At 35.5% G+C, this 18,218-nt stretch overlaps 1 protein-coding gene across 1 annotated transcript; it reads right to left on the bottom strand.

Moving 5' to 3' along the window:
- Window positions 1-669: 669 nt before the first annotated feature.
- Window positions 670-13,491, bottom strand: LOC126977234 (protein TRC8 homolog). Its single transcript, XM_050825963.1, has 2 exons — window positions 13,072-13,491; window positions 670-2,820 (listed from the first exon to the last, which is right to left on the bottom strand). Exons 1-2 carry the CDS (start codon window positions 13,319-13,321, stop codon window positions 1,055-1,057), a joined length of 2,016 nt encoding a protein of 671 aa, XP_050681920.1. The 5' UTR covers window positions 13,322-13,491; the 3' UTR covers window positions 670-1,054.
- Between the last annotated feature and the right edge of the window lie 4,727 nt (window positions 13,492-18,218).

Below are 18,218 nucleotides of genomic sequence, written 5' to 3'. Positions count from 1 at the left end.
TCGAGAAAATGTTTATAAATTATTTTTTATCAAGTGCGTAAATAGAAAGTTTCATGGTTTTATCTTCTATAATGACGAATTTCTATACAAACTGCCATCCCCTACTTCAACCCCTCCATTTATTTTTCTGCAATAAAAGGTAGCCTATGTCCTTTTTCAAGCTCTAGTCTATAGTCAAGTCAAGGTGATTTAGGCGTGAAAACGTAACAAACAAACTTACATATTTATGATATTAGTAGGGATGTAGTTCCCAAGTAAATTACGATAGACTTAAAAGTAATCATCGTTTTCGATAAAAAAAAAAGTATTGATCAAAAATCTACGCGTTTTCAGTTTAGACACGCAGCCTTGCGAGACACCAGTGTTTATGGGTTAAGTGAGACCACCGTCCGCGAATATTTCGGGATACCTATATAAATAATAATACCTACTTTGTTTTAACTTAACTCGGGTGTTTAGAAGCCATCAGAGCCAAATTGAGTCAAAGCTCAACCATACAAATTACGTCCTCGTTAGGACCGCTGATTTCTTTCCTTGGTAGCTTCTTAACGAATCGGCATAGGTATGAGGCATAAAATATTGTTCAGTTTTCTATGCGGGGTATGTTAAGCCCCCGTTCTTGTTGATAAACATTCGATTCAGACATAATATAAGGCGCCAATAAAACAGTTATACTACTAAATTAAACTTTATTTACATTTTTAGTGCGAAATTACTATTTTTTTATCCTTTAATTTAGTCTGTATAAAAAAGGGATTTTTAAATGTCATAATTATTTACAAATAGCGAGGTGTAACTACTCAACAGACATTAGAAGACATAGATTACGTTAACTGCACCAGCAATTTAGTAAAATTTTAGGCATGTCGGAGAACGAAGCGAGTCTTAGAACTAGTTCACACGGCAACCCACTCATCACAAAACAATTTATACCTTACATCACAGACTTCACCTGATTATCAAAAACAATAACTTACTATACATAATATAATTAATAAAACCACTGACAAAAAACTAAACATTATTCTAAGTTAAGTAGCTCCTCGTCCATCAGTCACCTCACGCCTTCGCCCAATAGAAGTTCAGCGTCCTCTTCGTCTTCCAGAAGTATATTCTGATTGTTGCTATTCTCCTCGTTGCCGGTCTCTGAATCGTTATCTTTATTCGTATCGCTGTCTATTTTGTACAATATCTTGTGACACAGCGGACATCTATCTTGAACGTAGAGCCACTTCCTCAGACATACTCCGTGGAAGAAGTGCTTGCATCGTGTGATCTTAGCCGAATGCATTTCTTGGTAGCAAATGGCGCACACATCATCCAAGCTGTCTAATTGATCAGCGGAAGCCTCTCGCAACGAATTGATTTTATTGACAGCGGTTCGCCGTTTCATAAACACCGACCAACCGGCCCGAGCCTCACACCAGATATTAAAATACGCGTGAATGCACATCATCACTGCACGAATCGCGCCGCCGGACTCAAACAGCAAAATCCATGCGCCATTGAAGAACAGGAATATGCCGAAGCAAAACTCTATCGTGTTGCCAAAAGCCCGAATGTAATAGACATAGTCGTCCAGTTGTTCCCAGAACGTGCTTCTATAGGCGTCGATGAGAAATAGTGAGTAGATCATGAGGCTGACTACTACCTTCACGATCACTTCTATACTGAATGCGCTCACAGCTAGGAGCCACGTGGATATTGTGTGCTGTGACCATAGATAAACTAGTAATGAGATCGGGAATATGATCAGGAACGCACAAACACCTAGCGCTCTCACGTGTTTGTGGGTGGTGGGATTGTGAGAAGCACTCAGTGACATCAACATTGGGTTCACAATATTGTGAAGGAAGTGCAACAGAGCCGTGAATAGTAAGCAGAAGTTTCTGCAAAGCCTCACAAATCTCTTCTCCGGATTTAGAGAAGTCAACCCCGTCTGCAGGGCGAGAATGTAGAACAGTATCGCCGATACTGTTCCAATACTTTTATCTTCTTCTTCGTCTGTCAACAAAATCCACTGGAAGAAACTCCCGATGTAATGACAGAAGAACGAGATCACAGATGTCATGCCGAGCACGGCAGTGATGGTCTCGCATCCAGTTACTAGCAATGATTTTGTCATCGAGGCAAGGGACTGCACTGCTAGTAAAGTGGAGACCCGTAAACCTTCCTCAGCCTCTTCGTCGTAATTGTCCATGAGTAGTAGAATGGCGTGTTCAGCGACGCGCATCACCCAGAAGACTCGTAATACACAGGGTATGTTCAACCGCATCCATTCCGTTTCAACTAACGCAGACAGGCCGTAGTTACTGACGAACAGTCTGCCATGCTGGTAGCCGGCGTAGATTACTTGGATGACGTCATAAGCTGATGACCACAGCACGTATTTGACTAGAAATAAGGGGAGCAGTGCGGCGAAAACCGGCGAATGATGGAGTAAGTTTGGAGGAACTGGAAGCATTGCCAAAAGCGAAGGTGCCATGAACCCGATGGGTAGCAGCTTCTGTATCGTCGGCTGCCGCGGGCCCAGGTGGACATTTCTGAAGATGATCGCAAGCGTGAATTGTATTGCAAAGTTTTGTATCACGAGAACCCCTGGGCCCTCGAGGTCGAGTAGGTTTCTCATGTTCAAGTTGAGGAAGTCTTCGAGTATGCTCGTGGAAGGCTGCGAGGCGAGGGCGAGAGTTTGAACTTGCTTGATTGCCGAAACGTTGGTCCAGTAGGATACGAAGACTATTCCCAGTGACATTAAGTAGAGGTAGATGATGATCAGGTGCTTCGTGTACAGCACGAATATACTCAATGCTGACATACATCCTGAAAATAAATATAAACTAAGTGAGCTTTATGTCAGACAAGGTCACAATGTGAAATTTCTGCGTTCCACAACCGCATGACCGATAAGACTTAGAGACCTTCAAGCTTAAAGCATACTCCAGCAACACATCTCTCGACCAGTGATGTGGATGTCCACAGGCGGCTGGTTATTATTTGCCATAAGGCCAGTTATTTTTTTGGCCCCATTGGCCCCCTCAAACATATAGGTGGTTATGATTGGACATAATATTTACAACCAGCAATGTTCGTGTAGTTCTTCTGGTTGTATTAGTGCATGCGCTGTGATGATCACTTTCAGGTGACTCGCTATTTATCCTCCAATAACAAGATCTTTATCAACAAGACTGTATCGCTATTGCATTTTAAAAATATGTATACTTTGCGAGTTGAATGTATGCTAATGTTATGCATCACTTGTGTGGCAATCATTATTTAAATTATTATAAAATATATTAATTTCCTAGGACATGTATACGAAAATGTGTAGTAAGTACTCATTTAAATGGCTTGACGACTACAATCAAAGATCTGTTGAATCGACCTACGGCTTGTAGTATCACTACATCAAGGCGTTGACTATAAGCATTAATTATTTAAATAAAAAGCGAAATTTGTAACACTGTTTCACTGGAAGCATAGAACTCATTTAGAGAAGGTCACTTTGTTAGTCGGTAAGTAAGTAATAAAGCTAAAACCGAGTGTTTGTTTGTAATATCAAATGCTAATAAAATAATAACTTAAATTCTCGAATATCAATCCACATGTCTATATGTACTAGTTGGAACTGATTTTGGCAGAACTGTCACGGACAGGGTAATGTTATAAGGATTAACTAAACGAAATCTCATTTCAGGAAAGAATTAGGGTCAGATTACCGCCCTAACAAAGTCCACGCGTGAGTTTCATCATAACTTATTTGTGCGTAGGAGCATCTCTTGCAGTGTACGAAACCCTACATTGAATCCCCAGTACGCTCTAGTCTAGCCCCAACGATACGTTGACTCGCGCTAACTGAACATACTAATGCTAGCGATACTGTTCAATGTAATAATGACCTCTGAATCCAATAACCTTCCAACGATTTCACAGTCATTATGAGCGAAGTGTGTGCGTTACTACATTATATTAATGATTTCATATTGTCAATCCGCAGGCGTGTGTTAACATAAGAAACATGGTGAGAATACAATTTATTGCCGACAGAACACGGTGGGTTTTTGTTTTTTTTTCTTTTGGTCTTGTTGTTGTTAGACAGCTGCAGTAAGGCAGAAATAAGAACTTAAATTTTAATTTACGCCCCTTGGATTAGACTCGGAAATTTTTCAAAAAGTTCAAATGTTATTTGCCTAAGTTGGTGTAGTAGTGGTACTTTGGTCATCAATGAAGCATCTACGAGATGCTCGGGTTCATTTCAGAGTTGAGTTGAATAAGGAATGCGACTTCAATCTTCTCATTCGACAGATCCGTACGCATTGTAATTCCGTGGTCCAATCTCGTTATCTTAGCTAAAAGCCTAGTCAATAGAGAGAACAATCTTGCACCGAAATTGCTGTTACAGAATTATAACAATATCAGCTCTTCGATTGTCTAAAAAATATTTTATGACATTTTAATAGAAACCGAGTTCTTTTTAATGATGCTAAGTGACGCAATTTCAGAGTATTTCTCTATTGTCTCGGATTATTCTGCAAACTTGAACAGCGGTATAAGTGACCATATGGGCATCAGTTCAAGTTTACCCTTTAAAGTATTTTACCAAGAATACGATAAACAAATGCGTTCTGTATAGAAAGTGAAAAACGGTAAAACGTATTTAATGCTTTGTTTAAGAGGTCACTAGGTCACGGATTCGAGCTGACCGTGAATTTGTTATTCGGCCAACTGTTGAATTATTGTGTGCTTCCGTTCCAAGTTTAATTAATAGATGTAGACACACTGTATTCAAACTGTCACATATTGACTAAGTTTTATGACGCGGGGGCCGGGGCTCATCAAATGTTAAGTGATTAACGGATGCACTTATCTAGCCGCGTCAAGACCCCTGGGTTCATTTATATATTTATTTTGACCCACATTTAAAAAACATCTTTACAGGCAACATATGTAGGAACCCCACCAGATAGAACTTTACCAGTTGGACGCTCATTTGCGCGGGATGCCGGCTAGATTATGGGTACAACAAAGGCGCTTATTTCTGCCGTGAAGCAGTAATGTGTAAGCATTATTGTGTTTCGATCTAAAGGGTGCCGTAAAGCTAGTGAAATTACGGGGCAAATGAGACTTAACATCTTATGTCTCAAAGTGACGGGCGTAATTGTAGTGCAGCTAAGTATTTTTGGGTTTTTCAAGTATCCTGAGCGGCACACTATTATAATAGGCAAGGCATATCAATTACCATTAGCTGACCGTACTGTTCGTCCCGTCTCTTACTGTCTCTTTATTATTTTATGATGCAATACTTGGACAAATTAGCGATATTGTGATTGTCTTTCGCCAATTGATTCAAAAATGCTCGCGAAAGTTTAGTGTCACTGTTGAGAGGAAGGTGTGTGACAAAGTCAGTGATCCGCTCTCAATGTGTCCATAGTACTTTGCAACCGCAACTGGATGCGACCTTGTCAATGAGGCAGTACTGGCTATGGCTGGGACCAACGAGCGATGAGTTTCAAAAGAGATGTCATATGCGCTGTAAACATCTAAATTACCTAGAGATCCAATTGAAAACTCAAGGTTACTGAGTTTCGTATGTTGCCGCCACTTACAGCCGTTCCCAATATACTATCTACAAATAGAAATAAATTACTACCTTCTACTGTCAGTAATTAGCTGTCAATAATCTGAAGCTCTCCCAATATACCCGATAAGTCATTTTCGCCTTTACAATAAGGTTAACAAAGAGCTGTCAATTTACCACCTCACCAGAACTAAATGCAAGCGTATCTTGACAGAGTGGTTACAGAAATTGGACTATACCTCAACTGAAAACCTTCTACACTAATAGTAACTGAGAGTAGAGTACACCACACACATACACACACACACACACACACACAAACACATTTTATTACTAGTAATTTGCAAATTTAAAGTCATACTAGTACGGATGTGTACTATTTTAATCATTGTGATCCTTATATCTGGGGGTGAGGTCTTGGTGATCTGTAATACCGGGTCAACCTACTTCAGACACCAGCTCCTCACAAAATACTATCTGTTAAAAAAAATGTAACACTACTGTACTGTTTTAGCTTTAAGATTTTTGTGAGGAGAAAATAAATAGATATTATTATTATTCTTATCGCCTTATATTGGGACGCGTAAATTGCAATTTTCATTGCTATCGCTGGTAAGCTCGACCTCCCAATGACACACAGCGTGTTGAGTTACCGTCGATAAGTTTATAGAGACAGAAACGTCAACGATAGTTACGATTTTTATCTCAAGTAGGCCACAACCAGAGATAGACTGAATATTGGGAACGGCCGTTGGTACGCTAATAGATTTCATAGATAGATTTAGTTCTCATTAAACAAAAAGTTATCAAATTCAAATGATTATATCGAAATCCATCATACAGTCGAAAAATATGTCTCACGCAAGTGAAAGAGCATGTTTCGTATCGTATGAGGCTTTCCGAACGGGCAAAGAACCACATTTCGTTAGTTATGAAGGCCGCGAAATACAGTATTAGCAATATCATGATAATTGATGACAGCTATTTCTTATACACAGTACGTGGAGTAAACATGGGTAATATAACTAGTCACTTCTTATTATAAAACAAAGTCATCCGCTGTCTGTCCGCGATAAACTCAAAAACTACTGCACCTATCTTCATTCTGTAATCACCAATAGAATAGCGTGGTTCTCGAGAAAGGTTTAAATATATAATTTGATTTTGTACAAATTTACGAACGAATTTGAACGAAAACGCTGTCTAAACAAAAATATATAAATAATGTATGGTGGAATTGTGTATCTTATATATGTCTACAAAAAATTCCGCGATGGCATATGTCTATTTCTTAAAGATAACATAACTATATCCATATTAATATTTTCAATATTGGCAATTATAATGCGGTAATGTAAAGCCGTTTGCACAAATACGATATAAATCCTTTAAAAAAAAGTGTTCTTTGGCGTAACAAAGCAACAATCATTAAAATTATTAATTCCTCGTGCTATTCTACATTTTTAAAAAGAACAATTTTGTATAAATCTTGCAAAGATGGCTTTGACAATTAATTATTAAATAATGAATACGGCTGTATGGGGTTCAACCCTTTGCCTGTCCTAATAATGGACGAAGAAACCAAAAAAAAACTAACGAATGACGCATACGTCAGAAAATTTTAGGAACCAACTTCAACCTGTTACTTTTGCGTTACAATGATATGCGCGCATCTTTAAATTTCACTCTCATAATTTTTTAATAACGCGTCTAAAGAAGTATAACTTCAAATAATAAAACTACGTTTGCATAGTATGGCCCAGTAGTTTTCATTTTATGAACACTTTTATGAATTATCTTTTGTTTTAATTTTTAATGTTATTAGTACAACTATTAATGAAAATTTTTAATTAGTCTTCAGTACTTAATTATATACCTGCTTGCTTTGTTCTAAATTTGCAAGAGCGACCTCTCAAGTCAGTTTCCTAATATGCAAATATTGGGGTTGAGCAGGTTATCAGCTGTAAAGTAGATCATGTAGATGAAGCCACAACCTGAGAGTTGAACAAAGCATACAAGATTTTATGACGATACGTCACTCGAACGGTTAGCTCAGTTGGAAGAGCACTCGCACGGAACGCGATAGGTCGCGGGTTCGAGTCCCGCAGCGTTCAAAAAATTTTGTTTTAAAATTTATATGTGTATTAATCCTAGAAGTGAGGGTTATAATTTTAAAAACATAACAAATTGAGTAAAGTAATTTAATTGAAATAATTATTAGTCTTCCATATTTTTATCAATATTTAATCCGTATCCATACCGAGCGATATTGTTTTAGGCGCAAGCTGTGTTTGCCTGTAACTGGGTCTGCATCTCTATTGATAAACCGCCGTTTTCAATAATCTATCTATCCTTAGTTTAACTTACTAGAGGTAGACAAATATCTATCCTTTTACGCTTACTTACATTTCAATAACCTATCGACACAAAGAATTGGACTATCGGCCGTTTTCAATAACCTATCTATCCTTAGTTTAACTTACTAGACGTAGACAAATCAATCTTTTTACGCTTACTTACATTTCAATAACCTATTGACAGATAGCATTGGACTATAACTATATTGGACATAACTATGGATAGAAAAGATCTTGTCATTAAAAGGTGATAGCAATGTATCCGTGAGTTAAAGTAAGGGTTAAAATAAGATAAGTTATTGAAAACGGCCGTTAATGAATGTGAATTCTGGTCGTAACTAAGACGTTAACTTATTGGTAAACCTTATAAATAAATAAATAGCACAAAATGACGCATGGACCACCAATCCCTTCCAACGCGTTTTATGTACGAAAGGGAACGACCCGTCCCACGACGCCGCCAAAAGCAATGTCATTTAACCGATGATGTTTGGCTAGGCAATTAATTAGTCACTATCCAAAAATTTCAAAGAAAAAAGAGCCACTTAAATAAAAACACAAAACTGTTAAATAAATTTAAAGGTGCCAGTTTTACGCGAGTCATTGAACTGAGATTAAAACAATTGTTTAGATTTAGGTATAATTATTATTAGTTTAGTCATTATAAGAACGCAATGCCCTCGCCATCTCACAGAACCAATTTTAGCAACAAGTTTTCTGAAACTAAACGTAGATTCTGCGATTTTCTGAATGGATTATTAGTATTATTGAACACAGTGGGAGGCTCCTTTGCACAGGATGCCGGCTAGATTATGGGTACCACAACGGCGCCTATTTCTGCCGTGAAGCAGTAATGTGTAAACATTACTGTGTTTTGGTCTGAAGGGCGCCGTAGCTAGTGAAATTACTGGGCAAATGAGGCTTAACATCTTATGCCCCAAGGTGACAAGCGCAATTCTAGTCCCGCTCAGAATTTTTGGGCATTACAAGAATCCTGAGTGGCACTTCCACTTCGTCCATCATCTGGACATCCTGCTCGTCTCGTCTCGTATTTTTATAAAAAAAATAAAAACAGTAACTACGAGTAGTACATGGCTATTATATGTGCATATTATGTATCGCTGCACTTGTGCTAATCTATGAAGTAATTGTGTTATTAAAATGTATAATTTTACCAGTGGGAGGCTCCTATTTCTGCTGTGAAACAGTTATGTTTTAGCATTTCTGTGTTCGCTCTGAAGTGCGCCGTAGCAAGTGAAATTACTGGGCAAATGAGACTTAACATATAGAGAATATCTAAATGATCGGACAGCCTGGGACTAGATTGTGATTATTTTATAGAGATAGAAATGACTGTACAATATTCTATATTTTATTGAATTATTAAAGAGCGCAAAAAAAGAATGATGGGAGAGTTTCTTGCGCCGCTTCATCTCTATCAGAGCGCCATTTGTTTCCGAAGCGGTAGTAGTATCTAGTATATTAGAAATGACATCAAAAAGAATTCTAAAGGAATCAATTTTGAGAAAATAAATGCCTTTTATGCCTTTTTAACATCTTATGTCTCAAGGTGACGAGCGCAATTGGGTTTTTTCAAGAAACCTGAGCGGCAATGCATTGGAATGGTCAGAGGGTATCAATTACCATCCGCTGAACGTTCTGCTCTAAATGTACATCTAGTGTTTTTAAAAGTGCTGAACGAATGTGCACATATTACAGCTATCTGGTAGTTCTGTACAAAGCCTTCTTGAGTTGCTAGCACTTTAACCGACCTTGGGTTAACAGTACTGTACCGATTGTCACCAAATAAAACAATCAGGGTAACCAACCAAAGGTAATAAATACCTACTAGCCTAGCTAACGACAGACGTTGTTCTGTGCATAATAAATAAAAAACTGTTTTTTATGAATTTGTCAATAATATTTCATAATATCAAGAATTATTTCCTAAAATATGCTCCCTGTTGTTATAATGAAATTGTTTCACAACAGAACTGTCGAACGGCGTCAATAAATTCTCTCATAGAAAATATGTCCATACAAAACAAATATTGGAAATATAATTATGAGTCCCAAATGAAAAAAAAAACTATCCCATCTCTCATGTTGGACTAAAGTTAAACTGAACTCCATAAAATGGGGATTCCATTAAAATCCGTTCATTAGTTTAGGAGTTCACTGGAAACAAACATCAGGACACTGGATTTATATAGATTAAGATTACCAAGACTCCTCTATGCGTCCATCTGTCAGCGGGTATTATAACCCAAAATTGTTAGACATTACTGCCATAATGGCTGTAACAACAAGTAATAATAAAAGCTGACACATTCCAGATTAGCCACAACCGTCTTTTTCGGGTGGCTTAAGTCTTACTCCTAAAATAATACTATAATGAGGCGTCTCCCGTGAGACTAGAACCTCGACCTAGCTGCACAGGAAAATTAAAAAACAGAAAATCTAATCCCAAGGCTGCTGACTCGTGTCTAGGTGACGACTGCGGACGGTAGGAAACGAGGGACATGTACCCCTTCACCAAAGTACTTGAATCGCGCGCCCCAAGTAAGTAGAACATTTTCCCTATTAGCGTTGATTTACACACATAGAGATGTCAACATCACATCTACAAAGAAATCTTCAATCGATCTTTTTGTTCATTGCTTTGCTATTAAAATCTATAGGACATACATAGAAAACAATGATATTTTAAAATAAATTTATCCATTCACAAAAAATTATTTTAAGAAAAAGAGTTGATTATTGAGGCAATTGTTCCCTAATAACTCCTAAACTATTCAACCGATCTCAATGAAATCTTTTGTAATAGATTCGTTGAAGCTCAAGGAAGGCTTACATATATAGTTTGTTGTGTTACTATCCCACCTACGCACTTACCATATCTCTCGAACCATTTATTGACAGAACAATGTCTGTTGGGTCAGCTAGTAAAAATAAAACAAAGTACACGGGTATATTATAGCAACGATACAAAATTCAGAAAAGTACCAAGAAACCTAAGCAAATTTTTACTTAATGTTGCCCCCAACGAAAACAATAAAATAAAGGAGTCATAGAAAACCCTAAAAGGAAAAAAAAGGCATGTGATATAGTTATTTCTAACTATGAAAATCATGATCAAGCATCAGAAGTGGTTTGTTCCAAGCCGCAGCACAGTCATCAACCTGTGTCAACCATGATTAGGTAGAGGATAGCTTATCAAAGAGTCATAAATGCTTGATTTGTGTAAAAGGAGTAGAAAGTTCAGCCAAAATGTGTCAAGAGACTGTCATAGAACTTAGCACTACTTGTTGTGAAACATTTTACATAAATATAGTACATGCTATGCCTAGTTTAAAAATGTATTGTGCCATGTATCAGCATGACTCAGTCACAAAGCGCATAGAGCAACCAGTCTGGTAAGCTGACTTCTGCTCCTCCTTACCTACTACAAATAATCATGATCAGTTTTAGGACAATATGGCCTACTGTAAATGACACACTCACATTTAGACTTAACCTTACGAAATCGGCAGTGCACTCAGTCACTAGATTTTTCAGATACACCAAAACCAAGAGTGCTGTACGGCTGTTAACTTAAAAGTACCTCATATTTTCTTTATTATAACACAGATTTTCATTATTATAACACTAGAAATAAGGGATTGCTTGCAACTAATTCTAGTAGGCTTCTTAAGATACATAATAGCTTTAAGGGTAAATGTATATACTTCTATAATAAAGTCCCAGCCACTGTTCAGGCATTATCTGGCTCTGTCTTAAATCCTATTACTCCACTGCTGAATATGTAAATGATTGGACAGCCTGGGACAAGATTGTGATTATTTTATAGCGATAGAAATGATTGTACAATATTGTATATTTTTATTGAAAAGAGCGCAAAAAAAGGATGCTAGGAGAGTTTGTTGCGCCGCTTCTTCTCTCTCAGAGCGCCATTTGTTTCCGAAGCGGTAGTAGTATCTAGTAGTTATTAGAAATGACATCAAAAATAATTCTAAAGGAATCAATTTTGAGAAAATAAATGCCTTTTATGCCTTTATTATTATGTTTTGAATTATCATCACCATTCTTATATTAGTGTTGCCATTAGGGACAAAAATAAATAATCTACATATTAGTTTTATTAAGATTTCATTGCATTATAAAATAGACACATTTTTATTTGTAACATGCTGTATAGCTAGGCTAGGTAAAATGAAATACTAATGTAAAATTCATGATAATATAGTAGTCTTAGCAGTAAATTAACTATTAACTCAAATTGTTGCAGAGACTTTTATAATTTTAAGTAACCTTGTTTGAAATTATAGTATGCAGAAGAGCTCGGCCAAACCTTTTTATACATAGAATTTCATTACAATACAAATTTATTAATTTAATAGCCTCACTGTGGTCACTCCATACCCAAGAGATTATTATTAAGAAATATATGATCATTAAGAAAGTCATTTATGTTGTTTTACTTTTAAATAAAGTCATTTTTAACGATTCTTTCGTATCATGTTTGTCATGGCCATTTTCTGGGATTATGTTGTAAAAGCATATACATTGCCCAACAAAATACTTATTAACTCCACTTTACCAAGTATGGTTACACTTATGAACATGGGTAAACCCAAGACTGTCATGCATGTATCTGTCATTTATGACTCAAGGACAAAATGATATAAGTTTAATGTTCATTCACTAATGGAAAACTTATCATTGATTAGTTCCAGTACCTATTGTAACAATAATGAAACAAAACTGTACATTTGTATGTCTACAGGTAAGGAAACAACAATTTTATTATTAAAATCTTATCATAGAACAGTTTTTCTTTTATTTTGCCCATGTATAAAATAAAATTATTATGAAAATATGTCAATGACATCTTTTAAAAATGATATCAATAACATCTCGTGAATAAGTTTGGAGTTCTTTCTCTATCACCAAAACCCAGATCATGTCAATAGTTACCTACAAGATATTCTCCATGATATCAATGTAAATCAGAACCTGATATTTCAGCACTTGTGACTTGACTCTTACTAGGTTATTTGATAATATTACTAAGCTGTGAATGCTAAGCCCTCAGAGCATATACAGATAGGCAATAAGTCATTCAATAAAATTTCTTACCTAAGCAGCAGACGAGGAATTTGAGGAAGGTGAAGACGAAGGCGTTGTAGAAGTTAGCATCGTAGTAATTCGCGTCTATGTCCGTAATATCGACGTGATCATCCGTGATGTTCGACAGCAAGGAGACCTCTTCGCCTGTGGCAACTGGTAGCCCCAGGCTGATCTTCAGAAACTCATCCACCACAAATAATGGTGGTACTCTCAATAATACCTCCACAAGCGCCAGTGCCTTCGACCTCAACGACATCATTCATTTATGCGAGCCGTTGTTCACCTCCAATTTTGTAATTGTGGCCGAAACGGCACCCAATAATTGTAATTAATTTTGTATTTTTATTATCTATTGTGAGATCACGTATAAAAAATTATAAATATGACTGAAATTTTTGCGACAATTTAATTTGACGTTTGGAGTTTAGAAATATGTGTTGTCAAATAAAATTTGAAAGATGTTTACATCACTTCAGTTTTTTTTTCTTATTATGGCTTTAAGGTATTGCATTTCGAAACGAGAAAACCATAACAGTATCACAGTTTAAATAACATTTTGCTGCAAGATTTTTATTTATTTTTTACTATTCTACGACAGCTGCTAAAATTCATCTTAGCATAAGCACAATCGGTTATATCTTGATCACAAATAATTTATGAATGGCAGATTAATGGCCTGTCAGGCGGCTCATACACGGTAAGACAAATTGAATTCAGCAGGGCAAGTCTGTTAAATAACTGCAACTGCACTGCTAAGCTTGTCACTTGAGTGGTGCAGTTGCAGAGCAGTGCTACATTTTGTCCATTTTATTAGTTGCTTTTCGTTTTTCGACAGCTCCACGTCTGCCAAGTTATAATGACATCCGAAAGGACGGAATTGACATCGATTATTTTTTGTAAAAAATATAATATAATAATTATTTTCATGTTTATTATTATGAAAAATAAATATTATTATCGTAAAAATTATATATACGTCAACTAACCGTCCGTTCGGTCTGAATTTTGGCGTAGTCTGTAACTCGTAAAAAACGCCCATGCAGACGCATTTACTTTCGCTGAGTGTTCTCTCGCGTTTGTTACCTATATGACTTGTTTACTATATGACGACATAAGTAGTTTTCTTCCTTGGTGCAACAATCTAGTATAAATGATAATTTTGACGACTCATGTTAATAAAAGGAATTAAACTATTCTTGTTGTTTTATTCGTATGCCTTATACTAAAAAGAAAGTAAAACTTTATAAAATTTTAATATTTAAATTTATTGGTTTCAACCAATGACTTTCTATACATATAGACAAAGCACCTCATACAAAATGAAAGCCTAAATATGGCACATGCCACAAATGACACCATAATAACCCTGCTATGTCAATAAGTTTCTGCGTTTACTCCAGTTTTTTAAAATATTATTGGTCAATAGACAGAAATGTAAGCACTATTTCAGTTTCAGCTGCGTATTTTGAATTTAGAACCCGATTTGGATAGTGACATCAGTGGAGTAGCAGTTAGGTATTTTTTTAAATCCAGACGAAAAAGAGGGTTGCTGTTTTTTGTTCGTCAGTCTGTCCCTATTTTTCCGATCAAGATCTGTTCAGTCGAAGGTTTTTACGTTAAGTTAATTTCAATCAAAAATCACACTCATATTATAAAGGGGAGAGTTTGTATGTTTATTTATTGGCTTGTGTTTATACTTTGTTACTTCTTGATCTTTCTAAACATATTTGGATTTTATAAGTTAAGGTAACCTTTAATGAGAGAAACTAATACTCAAATAGAATATTTTTATTTAAGTATATAAAATAATTAGTTAAACTGGTTATTTAAACGTTAAGTTTCTTGAATTAAATAAAATTTGCCTTTTAGACTTCGCGGACATCAACATAAATTTGTATGACAGCTTTTGTCAAATTTTAAATGTGGTTAAATCCAAAAAACTTAAATCCTTTAGTGTTGAAATATAAATATGCTTATATGGTTTGTAAATTTCTTCACATATCTTTCTTGCTACCAACTGGGGCCAGTTCTCTTTTATTATCTCGTGTCCGGGAAAGCTGAAAAATATTAGCTTTTACATATTTGAGATGTAAATAAGTATCAATTACACTAGGTAACGATACTCCCGTGATGACGTGTAAATAGTACTAGTATGTAAGTGTTCACGTTATTGTAATGTGAACGACATTACACAAAAATCAAAATACAATATTACTAGAATTAGATTGTATATAAATACGTAATTATTATTATACGTTTTAGTGCATATTATATCTATTAAAAACGATATACTACCTTTGAAGTATATCCTTTCCAATAAAAAAAATTGTGAGCTGTCACGGGACGCCTAGCAGATGTGGAACATCGAAATTATTTTACAAGTAATAGGCACAAAAGTACAGTTATGACAGGAACTAAATATGGCATGATAAAAAAAGGATTGTGTGGAAGGTTGGTGGAAAAAGTGAAACTTTTAAGCTAGCTTCTATCGCGGGCCTTGAGTGTGGAGACCGAATCCAGAAATTCCGTAACGAAAATAACCTAACACGTACTGACTAGATGTTTATAGATATTTCGCCACGATCACTTCAGTTGTTGTGGAACAGCGATTATCACGTATGCTTTTTGTGCAGAAGGTCCCAGGTTCGAGCCTGGGGTACGCCTAGATTTTTTATTTCTTTATTTTTTTATCACGTTTTTTTTAATTTTTATTATAATGACAAGCATTTTTATTTAGTTTCACCTGTCCCGTTGTCTGTCTGTAATCAAATCTTGCAAGTTAAATTTTACTCACATCCCGTTTGTTTTTTTTTAATTAATAAAAAAAAATACTGCATAAATAAAACATAAATAAAATAAATAAATAATTATAATTGCATAAGTTGATAAAAAATGCTATGCAATAGCTTTACCGCGGCAGTCCCCGAGTGCCACACGTCTATTTTTTTCACATATAGACATTTAACTAAAAATTTTTGGAAAAATATTCCATTAAGGGCATAAAAATCGCTTTATCAATCTTAATTTTTTACTTGGAAAATTGGAATGATGATGGGAAATAATAAAAGTAGACTAAGCATATAAAAGTTTTACTTCAATAAATAACAACATTTACATTAAACACTGACAAAAACAAACAAAATAGCGTGGAGCACTGCAGTTTGAGACGATGTAATAAAAGTTTCACCTTAAAAATACAATATTATGAATTTTCTCCAGAAATTAATGTAATACTTATAATTAATTGTTAAAATAATTATGTAAGTTCTGTTTTACCACAATAAACAGAACTTTTGAAATTCGGGTTATAATGAGGACAAATTTTAATAAGTAGATTTTAATAAGTAGTAAGTGTAGGCACTAGGTTAGAATCACTGCTTAAGCATTTACTCAACAAATGAAAGTATAATAATTATTAGTATTACATTGTTAAAATAATTTTGTAAGTTCTGTTTTACCACAATAAACAGAACTTTTGAAATTCGAAGTTACTACAAGAGAAAGTACTACGTAATACGTATAGATGGCGGTAACAACAATATCGCCTGTATCGCCACGCCAACAATCAGGTTTACCCTCCGCCTATCGATGTTTCACATCAAAAAGAATTATCAAAATCGGTTCGCGGAATATTGAGCTATTCGTACATTTGTTGCGCACATACTTATAGCAAATTTAAGACTTTTATGGTTTTCTCGTGGTTGCCATTTTCAGATCTGGACCTATTTGGAATGGACCACACAGAAAGCACCATCTTTCAAATAAAAAAAGAATTATCAAAAATCGGTTCCCCCAGTCGAAAGTTCTGAGGTAACGAACATAAAAAAAAAACATTTCTTGAATAATAATCATTATAATAATCTTTTTTAATCAGTCAAAGTTAGTTAAAAATGGACAAAGTATAGTTGACGTATTCCACAAATCTTCACTGCAATTTGACTGCAATCAAATGGTATCGAATCATGCAATTAAACTATTACAAGTAATATCTTATATCTCTAAACGAGCAATTCTTGTATATGTCTATTATACATATATTGTAGCTTCTATATATATTCAGATTATATATATATATATATTCGAGATTCAGATTATATATAGAATTTGAATCTCGGAGACGGCCCCAACGATTTTCATAAAATTTAGTATACAGGGGATTTCGGAGGTGATAAATCTATCTAGCTAAGTTTCAATTAAAAAATTGTTTTATCTGTGTTTTAATGAGAAACAGCTACAATAACATTAGAATACAAAGGTAAATTTCGCCACTTAAGACCAGACTATAATAGCTCCGATGGGACTAGGTGGGGATTAGGTGATCCGAAAAGCAAAAGACCTCGGTTCGAATCCGGATGTCATGTTATTTTTTTTTGTTCAATTTTTGTACATTCTTATAAATCCGAGCAGGGCTTGGTCGTCCGGATTAACCATAATATAATCAAAATTAATTTCTACCAATGAATGAATCGAAAAAAGATAATATGAAATAATATAGTTGGTTGCTAAACGCTGATAAACTTCAAGAGGGCTAATTCTAGCAATCGAGGATATGGTTATTATTGGGGTTGAAATATTAAAATACTATTAAGCTTGCTAAAATCGCATGGTCTTTATTTGAGATACGAGTTTGTTCCGGGTCTCGTCGACACTATCCCGAGAGGTGTGCTGTCGTCTGCATAGCAATGAATATTGCTGTTTACAGCATATCAGTGATACTTAGAAGTCCAGAAGAAACAGTAAAGAGGATAGAACGATTTGAGAGATACCAGCATTTATGAGTTTTAGTCCAAGCAAACACCGACAATAGAAACCTTAATGCTCCGATTAGCTAACAAACTAGTGACCCATTTGAATAACTTCGCCCCGCCTACTGAGCTAGAGGTCCCGGATTCGAATCCTGGTAGGTGCAATTGTTTGTTTCCGAGTCATGGATGTTTATATGTATTTATGTATGTTTATGTAAGTATGTTGTATTAAATATATCATTGTCTTGTACCCATAGTACAGGCTATGCCTAGTTTGGGGCAAGGTATTTTGTGTAAGAGTGTGCCCCGGTAGGAACTCACATAATGACTGTTGAACCAAATATCTGACATCTTAGGTTTTGAGCTATTAAGTTATCCACCAAACAGATCCGATCTGGAATTTTAATTTGT

This window comes from Leptidea sinapis, chromosome 44 (genome assembly GCF_905404315.1).
Source record: "Leptidea sinapis chromosome 44, ilLepSina1.1, whole genome shotgun sequence".
NCBI lineage: Eukaryota > Metazoa > Arthropoda > Insecta > Lepidoptera > Pieridae > Leptidea > Leptidea sinapis.
Note: the sequence above shows the minus strand (reverse complement) of the source record. Positions and strands in the feature narration are given on the sequence as shown.